This window comes from Urocampus carinirostris, chromosome 2, assembly GCF_059441175.1.
Source record: "Urocampus carinirostris isolate Australia breed hairy pipefish chromosome 2, RoL_Ucar_1.0, whole genome shotgun sequence".
Classification (NCBI taxonomy): Eukaryota; Metazoa; Chordata; class Actinopteri; order Syngnathiformes; family Syngnathidae; genus Urocampus; species Urocampus carinirostris.
The window spans coordinates 44235424-44260530 of record NC_142350.1 but is presented as its reverse complement, the minus strand read 5'-3'; the positions used below and the strand labels follow the sequence as shown (position 1 = coordinate 44260530).

Sequence of the window (25107 nt, the reverse complement as noted above, 5' to 3'; positions counted from 1 at the left end):
ACATGATGTCATGCCCCCAATAAGCAGGTAGGCGCATTGCATGGCTGACTCCCTATTGGTGTGTGTGAAAAGGTAAGTGTGAAGCACATTGTAAAGCACTTTGAGAGGTCTTCATTGACTTGAAAAGCTCTATATGAATGCAGACCATTTACTCTCCAGCACTCCCCACCACCCCCATTCCAACTAACTAATGTGTTCCGCCACAAGCAGCTTTGCTAAAAGCAAGACAAAAGCGGATAGACATAAATAAATTGTAAGGGCCCTTGAGCTCTTTTGGGCATTGTAAACACATATTTAAAAAGACAAAATTATCTACTTTCAACTTTTTGAAGAAACCTCTAATGACACACTCCACTTCAAAAAGCAGATGTTCTCGCACACTATATATTTATGCCTGAAACACAATTGGTCCTTGGAATATTTACCCTTGGATGCATGACCTACCAGTACATACACTTTTCCATGAGTGGGATTGAAAATTAGCGTGGAAAAAATTAAAGGCGTCATGTTGAAAGCACTTTATTACAGCCCCTTTATTTATAATGATTTTGAAGAATAACAACCCATGAGGTCAAATTTAAGCCCACTTATGCGTCCAAGGGTTAAAAGCAAACAAATGCAAAAACACAAACAAATCTTTAATGGTATTTAATGACATACCAAAACACTATTCCAAAATCCTCTCGACAATTTTCACAAAACGATTGACCATTTTTGAGTGTGATGCTTTTATAAAAAGACGATCACTTGTCCGTTTGGATTCGAACTTTTTACTCTACTTCACTTTCAACTGTTTCTTTTCTGGTGTCATCAGTATTTTCACTTCTTTTGCAATAATGTCGATGTCGCATGTGCTTATTTAAAACCGGGAGTTTTTTGGGGATTCAAAATACTGTATGAGCTAATAAAAACATAAAACCAATCAATCACTTTTTTTCTCCTGACTTGGCCCATCCGCTGAATGTTTTCATGCGATGCGGCCCACGACTTCAAACGTTTGCCCAACCCCTATGCAATACAATTTTTTTTCATCTTTTTGACAGCAATTAGTGATTTGAATGAATTCGCAGTGTCCTTTATCAGACCAGCTCCTCAGAAATACTGCAAATGATTTCAGTGTATTTAACGATTAAATGACAAAGTAAAAATCCAAACTTTGTCGCTTGTCCGTCCGTACGTGTTGTTTTCCTTGCTCTTTTTGTGTCTGCATCATAGTAAAACGTAACCAGTGACGTAAGACAATTGAATGGAATTCCATCAAGATAAAGTTGTTTTCCTTTAATGAGGAATTTGATTGAGACTAATGTCATGTGGCCATGTCTTGTCAAAGATCTTGGATGATGTCCTGACTTCATTGGAATGTCTTTAGCCAAAGGTCAAGAGCAAACTTGGTCCCGGCGCTGACTCGCTCCACGTCATCCCCGCTGGTCGGCGCGTGGCGCACAAAAATGTCGACGGGGATGGCGGCGTCCATTAGTTTCCCCTCAGAAGTCACCTGCGACACACTGGTAGAAGTCGAGGGTCATGTGCTAGTTGGAAGGCAGGCCTTGGCAATATGGTTGCAATGTTAAGTCCACGTTGTCGACAAAAATCAGTAATAACTATAGTAGACAATAAATTGCATAGTCAATTAATGTTCCCTGACATGTTTTTACAACAGTGATGCATATTACATGAGTATAATCTCCGATGAAAATCGCTTACACACGATAGAGTCTTTGTCTTGAACGGTAATATACAGAAGCAAGGGCGTTGAGTACGCGTACTAAAACTTGATGAATTTGGGAGCATTTTAGCCTGGACACGGCCAATAAAAACACTACTTGAAAAGTTTGCAAAGCAGACCTTGCGTATCATGGCAGTACCTCAGTTATGCATGAACATTTCAAGAGAACAGTCGGATTGTTGAACGAAACAGTCTGACTCGCCTTGGTAAGATTTGAGTCAAGTTCAAGCCAACACAGTTTTGATGACATGCATTGTACATTGTATACAAAAATATTTTGCTATAAAACAAAGCTTGAGCAGTATGCCAGACAGCCTGACAAACATGTTCGAAATTAAATGCATGTAGTCCAAAGAACAAATGTCAGTTGTTTAAATGTTAAAAACAACAAACCGTTGACAAATGTTAAAGATGTTGTACAAAATTTAAATTTTTTCTACTTGTTGACGCCATCTTCTGGCTTGTGTCATCATTGCAGCCCCAACCAACTCATTCATGATGCCATGCAAATACGTGCATTTCTTAGAGGTGCTCAAATAAACTGTTCATTTTTAGCTTTTGGGGGTCTGGGTTGGCATTTGGACTAAAGTTGAAACAGGCGTTTTCTTATTTTTAGTTTTTTGGGGGTTTGAACAGTTTTATTGACACTATTAACAGCAAATAAACAATGTGAGGTTTGAACAATTTTTCTCGACAATCCCAACAGCAACTAAGCACATTCACAATTTCGTCATATCTGACAATATGACATTCTAACAACCCTTTTTATGCGACACTAACAAAAGACTACGGTGACGAGCATTAAGTCACTCTCCAAGTCTCTACTGACAAAGCACAGTGCCTTATTGGTTTTAGTTAAGGCATTTTTTTTTCATTCTTGTTTGAATCCACGGTATGTTAAACAAAACTTGTATTTTTCATTGTTCCCATTTTATTTGTGTTTATATAGTTGGATTCTATGGACGGTCCTTTATGTAACAAAGCCATTTTCGCAGACAAAAAAGTTGAAGATAGTCAGGGGACGTAATGGCGTGTTTCGCCGGCTTTATAGTTTTCGGGTATCTTGTTTCAGACTGATGTTTGTCTGATGAGTATATTTTGAATCTCAAGAGTTTAAGCTTTTCAACGATATGTGGCATGACGTATTTTAGTGACTGGTGACATCGTACAGACACGTATTTGTTTATCAAAGGTCCGGTGGCCCACCGGCGGGATGTCGGAATGGTAAAGGATTGGTACCTTGTACTATTAAAACTCTTTCTGTGTGCCGTCTTTCTTTGTAAATATCTCATGTTTCAATGTGGGCGCATGCGGCCTATAATCAGGTGCGGTTTATGTATGTACAAATTGGGTTTTCCCTTTAAAATTTGACTGGGTGCGGCCTATAATCAGGTGCGCTTTATAGTCCGCATTTTACAGTAATTAAGTCAACTTCATAGTAAATTTAAGAAAAATGAATATTAATCCAATGATTCGACTAATCGTTTCAATGTCGTTTTAACTTTTGGTTTGAGCCCCACTTGGCGAATGCCGTACCTGACGGATGCAGGAAGTCCATCAGGCTCACCGGTCAACATGGCGCCAACCATACGGACATCAGCCCAAAGGCAGGCGCTGACCTCGGCGGGAGAAGGCTGCAGAGACTCCTGATGACATCACACAATTGCATCTATTATAAGGGTAAGGCATGCAGATAAAAAAAAAACAGTTCTAAGCTGAAAAGAACTCGAACAGATTGTGACAAATGTGAGAGTTCTACACAAAAAGATCTTTGTGTCAGGACTTCTGAAGACTCCGCCCTGTGTGCATGCACCGTTAGGCCTCACTTCTGCCTCGGACAGAAATCCTGTCATTTTTACTGTTTTTGAAAAAGTATTTTGAAAATCATTACTCTATTTTAAACCGTTTTTCTAAGTTTTACTACATTATGGTCTTGTTTTTTTCGTAAATTGAGAGAAATACTTAATTTGACAAAAACAAGGTATTTTTGTAGTATTTTCGTAATAATGTTTTGTATAATTTATGTAGTAGTATTTTTGTCGTATTACTGTAGTTGTATTTTGTAGTATTTTTGTAGTAGTAGTGCAATGGTTAAAACATTAGCCTTACACGCGAAAAGTCCTTGGTTAGAGATCGGGTGAAAACATATGTTGGCTTGGAAAGGAATGGCCGCCACCAGACTGTACTTACCCAAGACACACCAATAGGAAATGGTGCCTCTACGACCTAAGTGATTAAATGATACAACCATGCATCCAACTATACCGACTTGGAGAGGGATGGGTGCCGCCAGACTGCACTTGCCCAGGGCACACCACAGGAAGGGGTGCCCGTTATTTTACGCACTATAATGTGCACCGGATTATAAAGCGCAGCCCCTCCTGCACGCAACACACATACAAAAAATATCCTTTTGTCATATGTTTCCATTTATATGGCCCACTGTGCCATAAGGCTAATGGAATTAAAAATAGAGAGAAAGCTACCGTTTTTATTAGACAATGACTGTTGCACATGTTATAAAGTAATGGTATATGCTCGTGGAATAAGCGGTCAGTCGGAAACTGTCGCTGACCAAATTTACAAAACAACATATAAAACACGAATTGAACCCGGGTCGTGGCAGTGAGAACGTTGAAACCTGACCAGTGGACAACGTTTAATGCAGATGACACACGAAAAGGCATTCGATTTCATCTCGTTGTTACACTATTTTTACTCACGGTGTCAGAAACTAATGTTAGAGAATGGACAAAACAGAATGGACGTCCTGAAAGATAGATATACGTAAATAAGCACGACAAGGGACACACTCTTTTGTGTATCTGATTAGTTTGAATCGATAAAATCAATTAAAATTGATTATTAAGACCGTTGGTAACTAATTTCATCATTGATTTTCATAATCGATATGTTGTGTCACGCCAACTGACGTTGCCCTCAATGCTTGTAGTACCACTTTGTTCCGGCAAAGACCACCATTTTTATTAATGGGTATAGCATACATTTGTATGTATTTTTGTTTATTTTCACATATTTCTACTCAAATTTTCTATGCAACGGTGGTAGAGGCAACTGACAGGGGACAGAAGACTTACACTGAACAGGTAGAAAAAAGTGTCTCCATTGAAATCAACATGAACATATGGAACGTAAAATGACTGATTAAGTAAATACATAAAATAAGAAAAGAGGAGTTGGATATATGACGAGGTAAACAACTCTGATTATCAGACTTTGTGTTCATTTATCTTTTAAGACAAAATGTCTGTTCTCTCCTTTCTCCAACATTTGTTTCTGTGATAATAGGATATATTGTATATGTCATCACTATCACTGGTGGGTAAGTGTCGGCGCTCTCACCACCACAACCTAGGTTCGAAGTCTGTTGCATACAATGCAATTATAGTCAGTAATGTCTTTTGGTTGATCAATCACTGCACAGATACGGTAGTATATTTTAAAATTCGTGTAGTAACGCACACATATAAATACTGTATGCATTTCAAATCTTATCCCACCATATTTTGAAGGTTAAAAAACACATTTTAAAATTTCTGGCCAATTTGAGGGTTGTACGTGCGCCTTATAGTCCGGAAAATACTGTAGTTTGCGTCGGGCCCGGAAGAAGAATATTGAAAATTGCTTAGCAAAAAGGTAGCAAAATGAAGTCACCTGGAGCTGCGAGTGCGTGAGGGTCGAGCACAGAAGCACGTAGAACACCAGGTGATGTCGCTGGGGTAGGCCGCGGCTCAGCATCAGCGGGTACGCCGACTAGCACCACCCGTCCGTACAAACCTCTCTCAGTTAGTTGCATTTGACAGAAATACAGGGGTACCTCTTTATACGAGCACCTATAAACACGAAGATTATGCTATACGAACTATTTTTGCAACAAAAATCTACCTCGCAATACGAAGGAAAATCCAGTTCATGAGCAGTCTCGAAGGCTACCACCAATGACTGCTCACTGCTCTTCACTGCTCACTGCCAGCATCAAACTGTTCCAGTTTGCACGTGCAAACTACTACAGGCAAAAATGTTAATTTGAAGTCACAGTAACGTTAAGTTTACAGTCTCTCAAACCTTTCAACCTCTGCCAATTGCTCCCGTAATTAATGATTGCACGTCGTCCTTAAGTGATAATAAACCTTTCAAACACAACCTAGCACATACAAACAGCAAGGCGGAATACCGCAACAATATTTGTAACCTAGCTACTAGTGAGCGAGAAAATTTGTGAATGGACAACACAAGATCAGTCTTTTACAAAAAAAAAACCTTTATAAAAGCTGTTGTACGGTGTACACAATCTTAAATGATTAAAAAAACGTATATAATACAAGGAAAACGTATTTGTTTGTATGTCCGATTTCTGTTACTCCTCCATGGTTTTTGACGTTTTAATAAGTTACGTACGTTCTTCGGACTGGGCGTGCATTTCATTACAAATATGGCTACATAACAAACTTACATTTTGTTATTATCATCTTATTTACGTTTTAGGGGAGGTAGAGACAGATCTTTCGTTTTCTTTTTTTAAAAAGATCGGTAGGAAGTGATAGCATTGCAAGTTAAACTATAAGGGCAAAGAAAGTGATGAATGAAAACTGAAACAGGAAAAAAGATGGTTCTGTAAAAAATTCAATACATTGGTGTTGATTTAAAGTTACAGTAACTTTAATTTTAAGTGTACAGTGACTGCTTACGCATCATCAAAAGTCGTGCGCCGTCACTCTTAGCACACCTCTGCACCAGGCACACACCTATCATCTTATTTGTCTAATTGCTGTATTTTCTTATATTTAATTACTATTTGAATTTGTTTTTAGTGATCAGAAATATGTATTTTATAGCTATTTAGGTATTTTGGAAGGACGGTAACAGACCAATTAGTCTTTAAAGAGTTCATGATGAGAAAATTTGCTTGCTACGCGAGCACTTCAAGCAACGAGCATGATCTTGGAATTAACTTAGCTCGTATGAAGAGGTACCACTGAACTTGTTGTCAAACTCACCTCCCACACACCCAAAACTTTCGTTACTTCTTGCTCTCCTACAGCCAATCCCGTTTCCTCCTCCAGCTCCCGTAATCCCGCCTCCAGTAGCTACACGCCCACATGTGCACACATGCTGTTGCAATTGTGACGTTAGCAAACGAGCGGCAACCGTACCGTCTCGTCCGGTTCAAGATGGCCACCTGCGGGACAGAAGCAAAGAGTTAAAATAGTGTGCGTGTCCACGACTGAACAACGGAGATCGGACCTGGCGGCACCCAAACGTTGGGAAATATGCGGAGGCTTTTTGTACGTCGCGTCAACAGCACCCTCTGATTGGCTGACTGCAGGAGGATGGCCACCCCCACATCCACACCCCTCTGCCGAGTGACCAATGGGACGGTGGCGGCCTCGGTGGCTGACAGGTGTTTGAAGGGACAGAAGCTGGGACGCTGACAAATGGAAGAACTTTTGAAATTGGACTCTAAATGGAAATTCTAACAAATGTTTTAACCCTCCTCTTGTCCTCATTTTCTGTATACACTCCGTAACTTCCTGGTTAAAATGACCTGTTGTCACTAAACCCCCAATGTAAGTAGATTTATTGAAATGAAAAGACCAAATTTCACTTGCTTGAAGAAACAACTTCTCCTTCCCCACAATATTTTGTATGGAAACACTTTGTTTTTGTGAAGGTTAACGGAATTTCTTTATATGAGGTAAGTGTGATTTGACTTCCAAGCACAAAACAAATAAATGCTTGTAAAATGGAGGTGAACCCCTACCTGTCAACTTAAGTTTTCCCCGTATTTCTTGATATTTTGATCATTTCAAATTGCCGATGCCATAAACCAATCTTTGTACGGGAACATTTTCAATATTAAAAAACAAAACTCTTTCTTTTTTATTTACAACTATTTCGTTTTGCCCATTTCGGCTCAAATCCATCTTGGTCAACGGTAGCAGACAACAATGTCATCGTAGATTGCTAATACATGCCAACCTTTTGACAATAAAAAACAGTATATGTTATTGAGCACTCTATTTCTACGTGCGAAACATAATCCGTTTCCAGAATATTAAAAACAACAACAACATGTGCTTGTTTGAAACGGAATTCTAATACGATCAATGGAGCGGTTTATTCACGCAAAAATACTTCAAAATAAAGGAGCCTTGTCTTGATTCAAGATTTTTTGTTGTTGCTTGAATTTGAAACAGTGGTAGATTTTTTTTTTTAATCGGTAGGCGCCAAATTTGGACTCATTTTATTGATATTGATGGCTCCGAAGCAGAGAGCATGGTCTGTCAATAGCAGAAGAATAAGTCCCTCAAAGTTGAGGCACTTTCCAAATACCAATCTTCAGTAAGGACTGCTGATCATTTCTTTTTGCAAATTTCTCAGGGGTTTGGTGTCTAAATTGGTTAAAATTGATGTCTAAATAGTGTATTTCCTATTTTAGAGTAACTGGCTGAAGTTGGCAGGTATGCGATGATGGACACCTGACAGACACCTGAAAGGGAACCCCGCAGGGGTCAGGATAGAGCAGCAGGCAGTTTCGGTCCAGTCGCCAGCGGACGTTCACAAGATCACCGGAACCCAAGCAGCCCATCACGCTCTGTGGCGCAGAAAGCAGGTGAGGCAGGCCAGAATGTAACATTACGGGGGAAACGAACCTGAAGGAAGGGAACCATTTGCGGTGCCGACCCGTCCAAGCACGTCCACGCCAGAACCCGCCGCAGGGCGTCCATCGCCGCTGCTTCTCTGAAGAAAAACTAAAAAGTAGTGGATTGAATGAAATTCTAATTTCTAAATTAAAAAAAATCTGACATTTTAGTTGGAACAGGCCCCAAAGCAGATTGAATCCAGCGCGCGAGACAACACACAGAAGCCCAGAAAAAAATAAGGCGCAATGGCCTAAAGTTTTAAATATATCCACTTGGTGGCGCCAAAGCCAGGCCAAGTCACTCCCAAAGCAACTTTGCTAACTGTCATTTATCAACCAAAGAACAATTCTTGTTATTTTCCTACAAAAGACGTCATGGGGGGAAAAAGCAGAAAAATAATTTAAAAAATCATCAAATAAGTCATTTCAATTTATTTCATTTAAATTAGTGTTTGTGAGCTATTGTTGTCAAATTCCAGTTTGCCTGAGTTCCATGAGTAAAATGAGGAGTGTCAACCACCATGGTAAAAAAGAATAAAGAGAAAAAGAAAGGGAGGGGAGAGAAGAATTAGTGAAAAAAATAACATTGGGGGAAAAGAGAAGAAATCAATTTAGAAAATCATTGTTTTTCTTCCCTTTTCTCTTGTTAGAACGTCAATGTTCACTGACAGTTCACAGTGACGTCAGAAATCGCAAAATCCGATCTTCTAGCCATTGTCGCAAAAAAATAGTTGCTGCCCGCCTGAAAATCATAGTCTATTGTTGGTCAGTGTAAGGTCAATGTTTTAAAATTTCACCTTTTAGACAAAGTCAAAACCGTCGTTGGATTTTTGCTAATGCTTGGACAGCAATGGCGACGGTAGGGCAGCCATCTTGCGTTGCCACATTGATAGTTAACTTGTGTCGGTTAAGAGCCCAGATGGAGTTAGCAATGGACTGACGTTATCGTCTTGCTAGCTGGTTATTGAGCTAATACCAACGAAAGAGAAAAACAATCGAGTATCTAACTTTTGACATGTTGCTCACCCACCAGGATTTTATTTTGCTGAGAATTTCAGCCCACGTTTAATTTCGAGGGAAAGTTCATATGAGTACGGTAATATGGAGTTTTCTCACCTATGAGACGGCAGCCAGAAATGCTATCAAATTTTTATTCTACCTCCGGTGTAAAATTTCAAAATAAGAGATTCGACTGTTTCATATGCATCCGATTCCACAGTTATATTTTGCATTTGTTTTTAATCCCACTATTGTGTATTCCTTTATTTAGGGTTTGACTCCACGATTAAATCAGTGTCTGCCCGGGGCGTGCTTCTTTTACGTCGGGCGTACAACTTACAAAACGTCTCCGCCCGGGTGGCCGACAACTTTTTCATTAAAAAAATAAAATACAATAAATCAAACCAAAAGATTTTTTTTCACATCAAACGTTTGCTTTATTCCAATTTCGAAATCTTCGTTCTGTTTGGAAATTTCGGTTCGTTTGACAATTTGCATACTCGGCAAGCGATCAGAAGACTGCTTCGAATAACTTCGTGCTTCCGGAATTTCCTGAGCGTTTAGAAGGTCGTGCATTTGCATCTCGTTTTCCAAAGTAGACGCACGGAGAAAACAAGAAAATGGATAAGTGGTTATCAATCGATGCAAAACCTCAGCCCCAGAAGAAAAATTCAAAATAAGCTAACTAAATTGATGACGCTACAAAACGTAAACGTACATTAAAAGCATCGTGAAAAGAGTTCACGTGGCTTGTAGCAGACGACGCAACGCAAACATTGCATGAATGTAGATGAGTAAATACAGGTACATACTGATGGCAGATGGAAACGACGATGTCATATACATGCAATGAATCTTATAAGTAGATTTATAAAAAAACTTAATTTTAAAGTGTTGTTCTGTTATATATTCTGATTATCCTTAATACTTTGCAACTGTTTTTTTTTTTTTTTTGCGATTAGTCATCTTATTGTGTTTCAAGTTGTGAAAAATGGGGCAGGCAACTTTACGGCTGAGCAGGCAACTATTTAGAGTTGTCTGCCCTGGTGTCCCGTAGCAGTCCTCGCCAAGACCTTCGAGGCAGAAGTGATTGGCTAACTTAACTTTTTTAAATTTTTTAATGTATTTGTGATCTTCTGTATAATTTTTTATAATACTCCGGCCATTCACGCACATCTTTGAATCCTAGCTGACTCAAGCAGACAGGAAACCAACAGCGGTGAATAGTAACTTTTTAGGTCGAGTGCACACCTTTTGGCACCAAATGTCAGAAATAGGCCAGGACTTTTGTTGCCATTTATCAATTTTGGGGTGATTTTCAACAGAGGTTTTCAGTGACGTGCCCTGCAGATAATGCTAAAGCATAAAGTGACATCCCTTTTCACACACATTTCAAAGTTTAGCTTGCGATAATATTCAAAATAGTACAAAAGTCCCTCCCCTCCTTTTAACAGCCCAACACACAAATCATAAATGCCACGATAACATGTTTTTTGCTGTTTTTCAAGCGATATCTTCATCTTGCTTCGTTGCGACAGTTGTCACGGTGACGCCGGCGGATCTGATGTTGAAGTCATGGGAGCGTAGCGGTGGCGTTTCTTTATTTCCTTCGCGCTGAAGATGCCAGTCGCCATGGAGACGGCGGCCTGCAGAAGCAGCAGGAGCAGGACAATGCCACGCAGGCCTTGCACCACACGCTGGAAGACACATGTCACAATGACAACGTGTACACAGCCACAAAAAGCGTTACTCGGGAGAACGGCGGCAAATTACGTCAAGCCGGCCCAGATTTCTGAGGCAACGCTTGCATATGTTGTCTCCACCCTCAGCGCAGATCTGCTCTGAAGCCCACCATGCTGCCAGCAGCCAGCTCAGGTAAGCTACGCCCCCCAGGCTCAGCAGGACGCTCACGAAGTTTGTGTACAGGCATGCCCGCATCTGCATCCCCAAAAAGTCGTCACTTTGGAATAGTGCTGCACGATTAACCGAAATCAAATCGATATTGAGATTGTGTTCACCCCAAACACTGCCATTTTTTTAAAGGATTTATAGTTCCATGTTTTTTTCCCCATTCTTAATTGATTGATGGAGTGTTTGGTCAAACAGAATTGTCACAGTTTAACGCCACCGGCCAATCAGAGGCAGGTTTTAACGGTAATGGACAATAAAGTCGAAGCAAAGTTTGCAAATAGTGTGTCTGCACCTGTGATATGATGGTGTATGCTGTCAGTCAAACAATCGAGGCGGGCAGGCACACTAGTAAATCTGCCCATCCCCGCTGCCACCTAAAATAAACACACAACTACAGCTACAGATTGCTTTCAAAGTAATGAGCCGCTGAAATACTAAGTTCATCAATTAATTCTGACTCTGAGGAAAGTCAATTAAAGCACAAAAACGTTGATCATAAGCGTGTGTCCCTGTGGATTGTTATTGCAAGAATCGACTGAGGCGGCGTCAGGAAAGAAAGCAATAGCAAGGCTGCAGGTCTGGCCTAGTGCTGCGGCTAGGCTAACAGCTCTCACAAGCCGCCATTGCTGAGCCTAGCTAGTCACCAACGGCAGGTCAATTACCTACGAAACGGATGACCTGGAACTACATCTCATGGGAAACCGCTACATTCGTGACTCATGTATATTAATCATCGCGGAGACCTTGCTGACATCGCGGTCCCCGGTGCTAGCGTGAGCCAACCAGGCGCTCTCTTAATCCCGTTTTTACTTTGAAAGGAGAAGTCCCCCCCTCCCTGACACAAGTTGCTCACTCAACAGGATTTTATTTTTGCCCGACTGGAATTCCGTGTTCTGGTTTTATTTGTAGTTCTATAGTAAATCTGTTAAAGTCCTATTGACGAGGTAAATTTGCATGTTCCTACCAAAACAAAACAAAAAACTAGGTAATGCACTTTTCTTTAACAATTGAAAATTACATCAAGATTGCAATACAAAAATCGAAATTACGTTTTTGTCCAAAACAGTGCAGCCCTAATTTGGAATCAGCGCCAGAACAAATGGAAAAGACTCACCAGCACCACCGAGGTCCGCCGGCTAGCCACCACTGCCAGGACACCCGACGCCAAAAACTGGAGACAACAGAAGATGCAGCACAAATACCACATCCAAATCAATTTTTTTTTTGCACCTTTCAGAAAATTAAATGAAACATAAAATACTGAATTCAAAACAACCACTGTACAACAACATATACCCAGAAATGACCCTCACACAGACACACAACAACAACAATAAAAAAAAACAGTCAGGCAGAGACTAACCATGTGAAGAAAATGAACTAAAAAAAAAAAATCCACCAATGGAACAAGATTTTTTACTATATTTGATTTTTACAATTCAAAGAGTATTAGCATAACTATTCATTTTTACGTGTTGATAATTATCATATTATTATTAATGTTTATTAGTATACGTATATATTATGCATAATTATTACACGAAAAAAGGCAACTAGACTGTACAAAAATGAAACTTTCTACAATCTGCTGGGTCAAATAATGGACCGAGACTTGGGTAAAATCTAATGCTCGTTCGCAGCAATAGTTGAGCTGCCATCTTTGACACAAATTTGCTCTTTCGCCCCCAGATCTCAGCAATAGTCGATCAGGGATCATGGATATTGACCGCAAGGATGCTGTTCTTTTCAGGTGGAAAAAAAGAGCCGCGAGAAATGTGATCCCTCGGTCCCTGCACTCAGCAATAGTCAACTGGGGATAGTGGATCGCAGCCAAAACAATACAGTTCATTTCAGGTAAGCAACAATGCCATGCTTCACTGGCCGGAACCCAAAAGAAAAGCGTTCCCCTGCAATTTGCAATAATTGACTGGGGATCAACGATCTTGGTTGCAAGGATGTGTTTTTTTTAGGCAGAGATAATGGCAAAAAAGAGCCACCAGGCCTGACAAAAGTGTGCTCTAAGGATCCCCGCTCGTAACAATATGCAAATGGATATAACAGATCGCGTCCACTTGAGTGCAGTTCACTTTTGGGTCGACAGTATAGCAAAAAAGGGATGGAACACTTCCTGACAAAAGCGCCTTCTGCTGATCCCTGCTTGCAGCAATATGGGATTGGGGATATTGTCTCAAAGCCTTATGAGTGCAGTTCATTTAAGGTGGAAATAACAGCTAAAAAAAGAGCTGCCAGGCCTCACAAAAATGCACTGTTCGTGCCCCTGCTCTGAGAAATCTTCAACTGGGGATAACGGACCACAGCTGCATGAGTGCAGTTTACTTTTTAGTGAATAGAACGAAGAAAAAAAACAGCCACCAGACCTGCAAAAAGTGTGTTCTGCCAGCTGCAACTTGCAACAAAATGCTACCAGATATAACGGATGGTGGAATGTTTTTCAACCCGCGATGCATTAAAGCTGTGAAGTACGAAGTGCTAAGTAGTTGTAGTAGACAAGGCCATGACCCCTTGCCGTGACTCACCCAGACGCCGCCGCAGAAAGCCACGTGCATTAGGAAGAAGGGCGAAATCGCCGTCAGACTGAAGAGGACGCACATCAAGCTCACAAAAATTTGGACCACCTGAAAACACGCCATAGTCAGGACTAGTCCAGGGCAGTATTTCTCCATTATTTTTTATCATGGAAGAAGAAAACCTGTAGCACTTCTTCTAAAAAAAAACTTAACCACCAAGCACATACTTTGCCAATGAGAGCACTACGGTCCCCAATGAGGTGAGGGATTAATTGCACTTTATTCCAGGAAAGTTAAAAAAAAATTCCCGACGTAAGCTCTCCCCGAAGGAGCGCGAACCCTCCTGTTACCGCCCCACTATAGAGCCTTTACTGTTTATAAAGATTGTTTGGTTTGAACAATTTTATTGACACTTTTAACAGCAATTAAACACATTCACAATTTCATTTGTTTGTAAACATTGTGATTCATCTGGTGGGCAGGGCTTAGCCTGGAGGCAAAAGCGAGGGCGAGAACAAAATGTCAACAAACGTACGCGATAAAAGTTTAGCTTTGTATTATCAAAATGCTATGACGTTACGGTTTAATATAAAGCGAAAAGGAAGGCAAAACAAGACTTGCGCTGGTCAAAAGAAAGCTGTCGTTACGAATAGTTGGGTATTAATATTGCGTCATGTTGTGTGCCAGAATCGGGGAAGAAAACATTGATGATCGTAAATTGAGGTTTTACAAGATCTTACGGACATTCCCAAAAAAGAAAAAGAAGAGTGTTCTGATTAAATGCCATAAAGTGAAAAGATTGGACTGAGGCACTCATCAAAAATGCTCGGGTTTGAAAATATCTTGTCTTAGCTTTAGCTAACTGATAGCGTGTAACCTTAATGTCAACGTTAGCTTTATAAACATTGTTTGCGGCTGCTCGGAAATAGAAACAATCACGCGTTGCAAACAAATGTTGGGCACACAATCCACATTATTTCTTGGATACATTTAATTATTCATGCATTTATTGTTTTTTAGGAGAGGCATCTCTTGATGGTGCGCCCCACTATTTGAGAATCAGATCTAGTGTGGCGGAATGGTAGATGAGTGGTTAGCGTGTCCGCTGCAGTTCTATGGTCATGGGTTCAAATCCTTTCCGTGCAGAGTTTGCATGTTCTCCCTGTGCTTGCGTGGGTTTCTTCGGGCACTTGGTCCCCTCCCACATTTCAAAAACATAGCCGGTCCGAATTGTCCGTAGGTGTGAATGAGTGAGTAAGTTGCCTGTCTCTATGTGCCCTGTGACTGGCTGGCAACTAGCTCAGGGTGTCCCCTGCCCACTGCCCGAAGATAGCTGCTGGGATGGGCTTCAGCACCCCCGCAACCCTACCGAGGATAAGCGATGCAGAAAATGGAATGAAGCCGGCTAAGTGATTAACTCAGGCCCGCGAGACAACGCTGAGAGAAGCGCAAGAGAAAAATGAGCTGCAGGTTGAAATATGTCCACTTGATGTTGCCAAAGCCAGGTGCCTTTAACAAACGCTGCACTTGTATTTCTTTTCCTTTCTCTCACTCTCTCTCCCTCCCTTTTTCTCTCTCTCTCTTTCAGTTTCTCAGTCTGTCTTTTTTAATTTCTTTGTTCTTTCTCTGTTTTTTTTACCTTCTTTTGCTCCCTCTTACTTTTTCCTTTTCTATCTTCTCTTTTTTTCCCCTTCTCTCTTTCTCTCCTTCTCTTTTCACTCCTTTTCTCTTTCTTTCTTTCTATTTCTCTTTGGTTTTCTTTCTTTCTCTTTCTTTCCCCCTCTCACTATTTCTCTTTTTATCTCTTTTCTCTCTTTCTTTGTCCCATCCTCTCTGTTTTTCTCTCCCTCTCTTTCTCTTATTTCTTTCTCTCTTGTTTTCTTTCTCTCTAATCTGCTAGTCCGGCCCCCGAGAGAATGTTTGTTCTATTGTGTGGCCCCCGATTTATGAGTTTGACACCCCTGATTTAGGGCGATGCTTTGCAGCACTCACCCCGAGGCTTGGCAACTCCCTCGCCCGGTTGGCACTGTGGGCTGTGGTCTTTGCAGGGGGGGTGGAGGGCGTGTCCTGTGTGTGGACGGCATAGGCATCTTGCAGCGGGACGTCGGCGCCATCTTGGGGGATGACTTGCGTGACCACCAGCATGCTGCCGACCTTGGTGATGGTAGAAGACGCTGCCATGCTGCCTGAAAGAGGAGATACAAGTTCAATGTGGTCAAATTAGCGAATTATTTACCGGAAAAAAAGAGCAAGAATAATATGTCCTCTCAAATGTTCTATGAAAAGGGGAAATAAACTTGCACTGTTACTTTAGGGCAAGGGTCTAAAACTCTCGGCTCAGGGGCAAACTGCAGCCCACAAGATGAGAGTTTGAGGCCCTCACCTTGATCCAAAAGTTTAAAAGGGTATTATTTAGAACTTCCTGCAGGTAAAATGCATCATTAAAAACAATATAGATTCCAAAATGAACAAAAATACATGTGAACTATGATATGAACATGTCTTTTTTTCGAAATCCTAAGAAATTTGCCACAAGATGAGGTATGGGAAAAGATGAGGTTTATATAGAGCAGAGGTCGGCAACCTATTGTGTACCACAGAATGGTTTAAAGTCTGATAATATTATTGCGGCCCAGTCGAATAATAACCATGGTAACAATAGCAATCAAAATAATTTGAAATCAACTGTGTCATCACTTGACCATAAAGGATGACAATGACATAGGAAAAGGCATTGGATTATATCGCATAACACTGTTTTTACTCACAGTCCCAGAGACAAATGTTAGAGTCAAATGTTGTGCAAATGTGTAAATATTTTTCCACTGATAAATCATCGCTCAAATACGGTAATACGATACCGTAAATCTTAGTGATTAAAGCGCACCCAAATTTTGGGTTCTTTTGAGGGTAAAGAAAAAAATGTGTCATATACGCTATGAAAAAGCAACTTTATTTATTTCTGTTCAGGCAAGCACCAAATGACCGAAGGCCCAATACCAGTCCGCGATCCAGTGCTTGCCGACCACTGACCTACAGCTGACGTCATTGTTGGCTAGCTTGCTGCTTTTTGTTCTTTTTTTTCTAGTTTTTTCAGTTTTTCCAATCTTTTTCATTTTTTTCTTGTTTTTCATTTGCGATATTCTTTGTGCTTTTTTTCTCTTTTCTTTTGTTCCTTTTTCCTTTTTTATTTATTTTCTCTTTTCACTGTTTTCCCTTTTTCCTTTTCTTTCTTCACAAAAGGCCAGTGCTTCACACTCACACGCCGATAGCAGTGAAAGCCGTGCAAGGCCTACCTTCTTATCGGGGGTGTTAGGGGTTCAGTGTTTCGCCACTTTAATTCGGAGGGAATCAAACCTGCGACCTCTCGTTCCCAAGACAAGCGCTTTAACTACTGAGCTACTGCAATGAAAAAAATATCTTTTTTTACTTTTTGGCGATGGCAATACACAATTCAGCGACAACTAGTGTTCAGATAATAAACACTGTCCCTTTAATAAAAGTGGAACGAAAGTAAATTATGGATTTGTTTGATGGAGATCAATTGATTAGTTCTTATTGAATTTTGATATATTTTATTTTATTTATTATGTATACCCATAAAAGGGTATTTGAGGGCAGTGGATTTTTTTTTTTTTTAATAAAATGTTATCTTGTCGGCCGAACTGAACACAAATCCTACAAACTGGCAGCGCCCAAGTAAATTGAGTTTGAGACACCTGCTTTAGGGGCAATATATGCAAGTGAGCTATATCAATTTGTATTGAGGGAGCCATATTTCCCTGAGTTTTTTTCCCTGCAAGGTAACTTACGCCTCTTATGACTTGTATTCAACTCTTGACATAAATAAAACGATCGCTAGGGGGCGCTAATGTCTTAATTGTCGACTCTGACCCAAAACAACACAGTATTTACGGCCAAATTATTTTTCTAAAGCACGCTAAAAGTGCTAAATGTTCATCACATGTCACAAGATGAACCGAATTTCTCACAGAGAGCTTTTTATCCCGATGGTCGAATTGCAAAGGACAAATTTGAGGCTGTCGTCCCAGTAAATGTCAAAACGCGTCAAAGTGGTCAAAATCGAAACGAACTTTAGTGGCGCGTCATGTTTCGGAAGCCGGAAGTGAAGTCAGTAAGGTCTTCTAAGGCAAATCACACTCGCCTATTGTCAGCAGGCGTTCAGAAAATTCCCGACACGTTTTAATTTCTCGAAGAAGGAAAACATTTTACAATTAATAGTCGTTACATTAACAATGGCTTCGAAGTTAAACGACGTGATGTCTGAGAGCTGTTTAAGGCAACTGAAAAAGTTGGGAACAATTCACAGGAATTACGTTTTCTATGCAACCAAACGGGCGTAAAACGTGTGAAGGAAGTGGTAAAGAACACAAAATCCACAATTTATAGATAAACGGTCTGGAAACAATTTTAAGCGTAACATAAGTGATCCCCTTTTCCCTTACTTACTTCAACCAGCTGGTGTCCTGTTGATGTCGGGTTGTAAGAATTCCCGAAAACGCGGAACGCAACGCATGGGGTTTCCCGTCATCTACGCCAAGAGTGACATGTCACAAATAACACGATAAAAATAAAAACAATACAACAAAAACAATTTTAAAAATCAAAATGTTTTTTGTGAAGTCGAACATTTTTTGAATTATGTAATAAAAATCATTGATGCGAAGTAGAAAATCTTTTTTTCCTACTGTGATGACCGCTGACATTAACAGACGGATATTTTCATCCAATTTAGCTTATTTGTGAGTCGTTGTTAACTCTTCATATTCAAATGTCGCATTTTCAACATTAAAGCGTATTTATTTTAGATTCTTGACCGTTTTTATGTGTAATAAAATGCTTAAAACTCATGTGTATTATATAACGACCACTAGAGATGTTAAATGATTTATTGATTCAACTAATAAGCAAAAACACATGTACAGTTTCATAAACATAATTTAAGGTTAGAAAATTTATGACACAACTTGAAGAAGTAGACGTATTTGACTGCCATCTTGCTACTACGGAAGCCCGAAAGAGGTTTTTGCAAAAATGACTTGTCTCAGTTGAGACTTTTTTTGGTTTGAACAAATTTATTGACACTAATAACAGACAACAATCATGACAAACTCAACAGCAATTAAGCACATTCACAATATTATATTCCAATATGACATTTTTAACAGCAAACACAATGTGAGGTTTGAACAACCCTTCTCGAAAAACTTATTAGCAATCAAGCATATTCACAATTTCATTATATAGAATCACATAAGGGCGACTTACCATAGAGAACAGAGCCAGAGTCTCTTGATGTCGGCGTCTTTAAAGTTTTATTTCTCCAGCCACTCCTGCTAGCCACTTGGCCACAGGCCATGGCTCGCCGCTGTTGCTATTATTAGCTGCCCTTTGTTATTAAGGCTTTCTTTGTCCTTCCATAGCTGCTCAAGAGAATGTAACCGAAATCCGCGATTTAGGCATCTTCCACTTTTTTCCACTGTTTTTTTCTCTAGCCACACAAGATAGCCACTTGGCGGCAGACTATTGCTCACAACTAGCTGCTGTTATTAGTTGCTACGTGCAAATAAAGATCGATTAATTCTTCTAGGGCTGCGCAATCAAACAAATGTCAAATTCGGGCATTTTTGTTTTCTTTTCCCCCACTGTTTCTTTCTCTAGCCACTGTTAGGAATTAAACTATATTATATATGTAGCATTTACCAAATTGTTCGAATTAGTTATCTGACTCCATTAACCAAACACAAACTTTATCCTCCTAGCAATGCATGCTCGTTTTCTTAATTTATGGGAAACATATTGACAAGAGACAGGCTTTTCCACACAGGGGCAGATTTATTTTCTTGATTGATTATTAGGTGAATTCCATCAAATTTTGCCGAATTATTGTCGAATTAGTCTAATTACTCTTGTCGAGCCTCCCATCTCCCGTTCACCTATCTGTTTCCCGTCGGTCTCTGCTGTCTCTCTCCGTCTTCCGTTTTCCGTCCGTTTGACATGTCGGGGCATCGGCTCCTCCCATGGGGCGTGCTGACTCCTCCCGTGGGCATGCTGACTCCTCCCCTGGGGCGGGCCAGGTGCCAACGTCACCTACTCCTCGCAGGAAGACGCCGCCACGTCTAGAGGACTCACAACAAGAAAGCTTATCAGAAACCTCGTCTCCTATTCCCGCGTCACCCCTTGTCCTCATTCTCGTTTTTATGTAAACATAATTCTTGTCCAGGCCACACTGACCCTAAGCCTTCCCTGTGAAAAAATCCCCACTGCATTTTACAAATGTAATTTGTAATATATTAAATCCCTTATAGTCAATTAAATAAAATAAAAAATCCTTCACCACTCATGTTAGCATGCTATGGCTTATTAGCTGTTATTGTTAGGTGCTGTTTTATTCTTCGGTGTCCCGCCTTCCACAGCTGCTCATGAAAGCTAACGTTGCTGAGTCCCGTGTTTCAAGAATCTTCCTTTTATCCTACTGTTTCCTTCTCTAGCCACTCATGTTAGCCACTTGGGTGCAGGATATGGCCCACCGCTATTGCTATTGTTAAATACTGTCACTTCAAAGAACTTTACTTTACAGTGTCGAAAAAAGTGAAAAGAGATCTAACTTTGCTAGCTTCTCCACCAGCCACTCAAGTTAATCATCTACTCCAGCCCTGACCAACTATTGGCTCTTTTCAGCTACTACTGTATCCAGCATGCTTGATTTTTGTTGTCGTTGGTGAAGATTTTAACCCCGCTTTCTGGTCCTGCAACTGAAACTGGTCTTTGCTCTGATTCTGAGGCCACTGTCATTCGGCTTAAAAATTTGGCCTAGTGGTATCATTCAGGCTTCCGTTTTGTGTCTTCTTCTTGTAGGCTATAACCTACAACCTCTAGCGGTAAGTTATTACGAGGGTTGGGTAGGGTTACTTTAACTGGATTAATTTCAATTACTTTTGGATTACTCCAATACCAAGTATGCTAATAAAAGACAAAAGAAACTAAATATGAATACAATTATGACTCACAACACGTGGTAAACTTTCTCTCCTGGCTTTGATCTCTTTGATCTCCGGCAAAACTAACATAAAATGCGACAGAAACAAAATTAAAATAAATCCAAACAGCTTGCCAACATCACTTTTGCCGTTCCATGTGTTCCGTTACTCCCCAAGCCTGCACAAAATGTAATCATTTTATTCATATTTAGTTTCTTTTGTTTGTTTCATTAGAATATTTGGTTTTGGAGTAATCCAAAAGTAATTGAAAGTAATCCAGTTAAAGTAACCCTACCCAACCCTGGTTATTACACATGGTAGCTTTAACGGTATTTAGAAAATAGACGCTGTTCACCACTTTTCCTTTAATAAAAGAAAATAAAGCATAAACATGTCTCGTGTTTGAAAAGTTGTTGTTGTGTATATTTGAAACACATAATCAATTTAAAAAAACAAAAGAAAAATAAACTGTTGTTATCCGCTTGAAAGAGTTCAAAGATCATCTGTAGCTTTTGGTCGCAAAGCTTTTAAAAACCTTGTTGTTAATTCCACACGACCAAATGGAAAGTTTCCAACAAAGCAAATCTGTTGGAACTTCTCTTGTGTTCTTGTACGGAGCAAAGTTCAAGATTGTTTATTTGGGAAAAGAGGATTATTTCATTGCAACCTCAATCCCAGGATGCCAGTTTTGGGGTGAGGAACAATTCCACACACTGGACAGAGGCATCAGTCGATTTTTTTCAGAAATAGATAAATAAATCTAAAAGTAATTCATTGAAGAAATAAACATTTTCTATCCATCCATTATCTGCATCGCTTATCCTCATTAGGGTTGCGGGGGCGCTGGAGCCCATCCCAGCTATCTTCGGGCAGTGTGCAGGGGACACCCTGAACTGGTTGCCAGCCAATCGCAGGGCACACAGAGACAGAAGACTCACTCGCTCATTCACACCTAGGGACAATTTGGACTGGCCAATTAACCTGACGTGCATGTTTTTGGAACGTGGGAAGAAACCGGAGTGCCCAGAGGAAACCCACGCACGCATGGGGAGAACATGCAAACTCCACACAGGAAGGTTCCATCTCATGACCTCAGAACTGTGCTGCACACACACTAACCACTGCGGTACTGCGCTGCCGTGCTGCCCTCTAAATAAACATTTCAAATGAAAGAAACATATTTCTATGGAACATTTTTTAAAGATAATTTAGCTGATTACTTTCTCATTTTATGAGAGCTGTTTAAGTATTGTAAAATAGAGGAATGAATTAATATTGTAAGAAAAATAAAACATAAAATGAGTTAAACACCAACTGCAAATAACCTTAGTATTTTTAAAAAGTATTTTTGAGAAACCTTTGGGTGAGACATTTTATTTTGAAATGTCACAACAGGAAATGTGACATCACTTCCTGCACACGTACTGTTTTTTTGCCCACGGCCTCCATGACAGATGACATCAGTTCTTGTCTTCTGGAAACTCCCTAGCCAAATCAAGTCATGTGTGTTTGTATAGCCCTCAAAGGGCTGTACAGATTACGGCCCATTATTACCCCATCCCCTGATCTGAAAGCTACATGAGGGCAAGGAAAACCTTAAAAACCTCAGCATTAGGAAACTGAAGAAGGCTAACCGACCGTTGGTTGGAGGGTGCAACAGATAATGTTGTGTGTGTGAGGGTGATTTTAGCAGCTGCTGTGAGTGTAAATGGTCATCTGCAGCAATTTTTTTTTAATTTGTGAAAATAAATCCTTGCTAGTTTGTTTAAAATGTGTTATTACATATTAGCTAACAGCTTTTCTGCAGCGGAGACATCTGTGGGGTGAAGCTGAAACATGCTGTCTGAAGAAAATACTCTTTAAACTGTAGACTTGAATGCTATCCCTTTTTTATCACTTCATTGTATGCCAATTCATCATTGGTTGTCAATCTGTTTGGCAATATGACTAAACACACCTGAGATAAGTAGTAGCGCACACATCAGCAGATCAGAAAATGCATACAGGGATTGAAACTTCTACATTCACTGTAGCCGTGGCCTTAGATCAAGAAGCTTTAGGGCAAGATACTTTATACTTCCAAGAAACACCACAGGAAGTGAAACATCACTTACGGCATGTGTGTCGTTTTCTTGCACACACACAAAAGACCTCTAGAAGGCCTTCATTTTTGATTCCATCACTTGCTGTCTTCTGGAGCCTCTCTAACCATAGCTGTACTACAGACCTTTTTAGTAAACATCGCTTTTACATCCACATTTACTTCCGCATGTTCCCGTGTGATGTCTTTGACTTCCGGTAGCTTAGCTTGGCTTGTGTTAGTCGTGCTTTCAGCCTCGATATACACAACAGGATAGAAGACAGTCAATCATTGATGTAACTCCAAAGAAATGTAGTTTGGGGAGGACATGCGCCGCTATTGGATGCCAAAATTCACAAAAGCGTCTGAACGACTGGCTTGATCGGGAATGATGTGACCACCGACCAGCCACGAAGCGGAGTTGTACATGTGATTCATTGTTTATTTTCTTCTTTACGAAGCCAAAGGAGGATTACTAATCGCGTATGTGGCTAAGGGCATTGAACATGGGGAAACCACCCCAAAACGTTTTTGTCTGTTTCTTTCTCTTTGTGGAGAAAAAAAACTGTCAAAAGAAAATCCTTTACCAGAGCTCTGGCTGGGATACAATCCCTCTCCATGAGAACGAGACGCTGTCTCGTTTTGGCGAACCCCTTCTTCTCCTCATAGAAAAAGGAGCTATCTTCAATCGGGTAAGTTTAGCTTCAGCTTGTCTTTAGCTAACACTATTACTTTAAACATGTTTTGTCACAGTTGTTAGATGTGTGTATCTATCTGTAGTAGCCCGGTATTTGTTACCATAATCATCGCAGCCTTGCAACTTTAGCAGTATGCTGTGATTTAATGGCGCAACAGGTCGCCAAACAGTAAAATATGATTTTGTAGGCTACACACTGGAATAACTATTCATAATTAGATCGCAGTAATATCAGACCAGTGTCCCCAATATAACAAATCAGATTGCAATCTGTTAGCTACATACTTTGTGACTGTCATTGTGATGCTATGTTCCATAGCTCCATTAACTTAAATCCAAGTTTCTCGTCTCCTTTGTTCAGATGTGACTAAACTTGTGAGCCTGCTGCCCCAGATGTCTCTGAAACCTCCCCGCCTGCTTGTGAGCCTGCTACACCAAAGTATCAAGATGTACAGACCCAGTGGAAAGATGCAACAATTTCTGATCATAACTACATCTCAAGGAAACAGCTCATCAAAACAGAGGTTAAAGCAACACAGTGTGAGGAAGAAAACAATCCTACTGAGTGAGGCTAGCAGTGCTGTTACTGATGATAGCAAGTTATTGTTCACAGGAGTGCGTAAGGCACAGTTTTTTTGCCTTAGTGGCGTCATTGCTGCCATTCAGTGAGCCATCGGTTAAGCTTCCCATTGTTGAACAAATCCTGATGACCTTAATGAAACTCAGACTCCACAAAGTAAGCGCAAATCCTACTGTACGTTACATTCGGCCAGATCGACACATTGTCCTCCCATGCACCCAGTGTAGCTGGGTGCAGGATCGTCACGCCACCTCCAGTCAATGTAGAACAACCGTGTTCCTATTTTACTCATGTGGATATGACGACGTGCTATCCAAATAATCCGCTTTGTTTACGAGAAAACGGAAGTGAAGAACATCACTTCCGGTGGTGCTGTGTACAATGGCGCCGTTCTACAGTTTGGTGGGTAAAATCGTGTATATTGTGAAGCTTTGCGCCAAGACTTGCGCTTTTTGTTTTGAAATAACGTAACATGAAACGCAACATCACTTCCAACACGCGTGCATTTTTCTTAAACACACAAAACATCATGGTGGCATATTTTGGATTGCTTCTACAGTTTGGATATACTTTTAGCACAGCATTGCAGTTAAATTTTGTATGGAAATGTTTAAGCATCTTGTTCAAAAAAAGCATAAAAAACAGCACTATGGCCTCAATGTTTGATGACATCACTTCGTCTCTTGTTGAGCCTCCCTAGTCATGGCCATAAACCAAGAAGCCTTGGGGTGAGACACCTTTTATTTTGAAAAACCTCAACAGAAGATGCAAGATCACATCCTGTATGTGTGCCGTTTTAGCACACACAAAAAAACATTGATTGGCCTCCATTTAAGATGACTTCACTCCGTTTCTTTTGAGTTTTCCTTGTCATGGCTGTATTTTGAGAAGCTTTGGGGTAAGCCGACTTTTATTTTAAAA

At 40.3% G+C, this 25107-nt stretch overlaps 2 protein-coding genes across 6 annotated transcripts; both read right to left on the bottom strand.

Annotated features, from left to right (window-relative positions):
* Positions 1–1252: 1252 nt before the first annotated feature.
* Positions 1253–9557, bottom strand: nudt17 (nudix (nucleoside diphosphate linked moiety X)-type motif 17). 3 transcript variants are annotated; one of them, XM_088326657.1, is made up of 9 exons: positions 9507–9557; positions 8401–8499; positions 8238–8342; positions 6992–7175; positions 6901–6926; positions 6745–6834; positions 5402–5500; positions 3263–3372; positions 1253–1505 (listed from the first exon to the last, which is right to left on the bottom strand). In XM_088326657.1, exons 2-9 carry the CDS (start codon positions 8473–8475, stop codon positions 1352–1354), a joined length of 843 nt encoding a protein of 280 aa, XP_088182783.1. In that variant the 5' UTR covers positions 8476–8499; positions 9507–9557; the 3' UTR covers positions 1253–1351. The 3 variants fall into 3 exon arrangements, with proteins under 3 accessions (XP_088182783.1, XP_088182782.1, XP_088182784.1); XM_088326656.1 differs by lacking the exon at positions 9507–9557 and adding an exon at positions 9421–9502; XM_088326658.1 differs by lacking the exon at positions 9507–9557 and adding an exon at positions 9188–9403.
* A 931-nt stretch (positions 9558–10488) lies between these two features.
* On the bottom strand, positions 10489–18397 carry LOC148371998 (uncharacterized). Of its 3 annotated transcripts, none has more exons than XM_088326659.1 (6): positions 18299–18397; positions 15821–16014; positions 13838–13936; positions 12415–12471; positions 11163–11327; positions 10489–11086 (listed from the first exon to the last, which is right to left on the bottom strand). In XM_088326659.1, the coding sequence occupies exons 2-6, from the start codon at positions 16007–16009 to the stop codon at positions 10931–10933; spliced, it is 666 nt and encodes a 221-aa protein (XP_088182785.1). In that variant the 5' UTR covers positions 16010–16014; positions 18299–18397; the 3' UTR covers positions 10489–10930. The 3 variants fall into 3 exon arrangements, with proteins under 3 accessions (XP_088182785.1, XP_088182786.1, XP_088182787.1); XM_088326660.1 differs by lacking the exon at positions 18299–18397 and adding an exon at positions 17990–18146 and having other exon boundaries at positions 15821–16010; XM_088326661.1 differs by lacking the exon at positions 18299–18397 and adding an exon at positions 17821–17893.
* Between the last annotated feature and the right edge of the window lie 6710 nt (positions 18398–25107).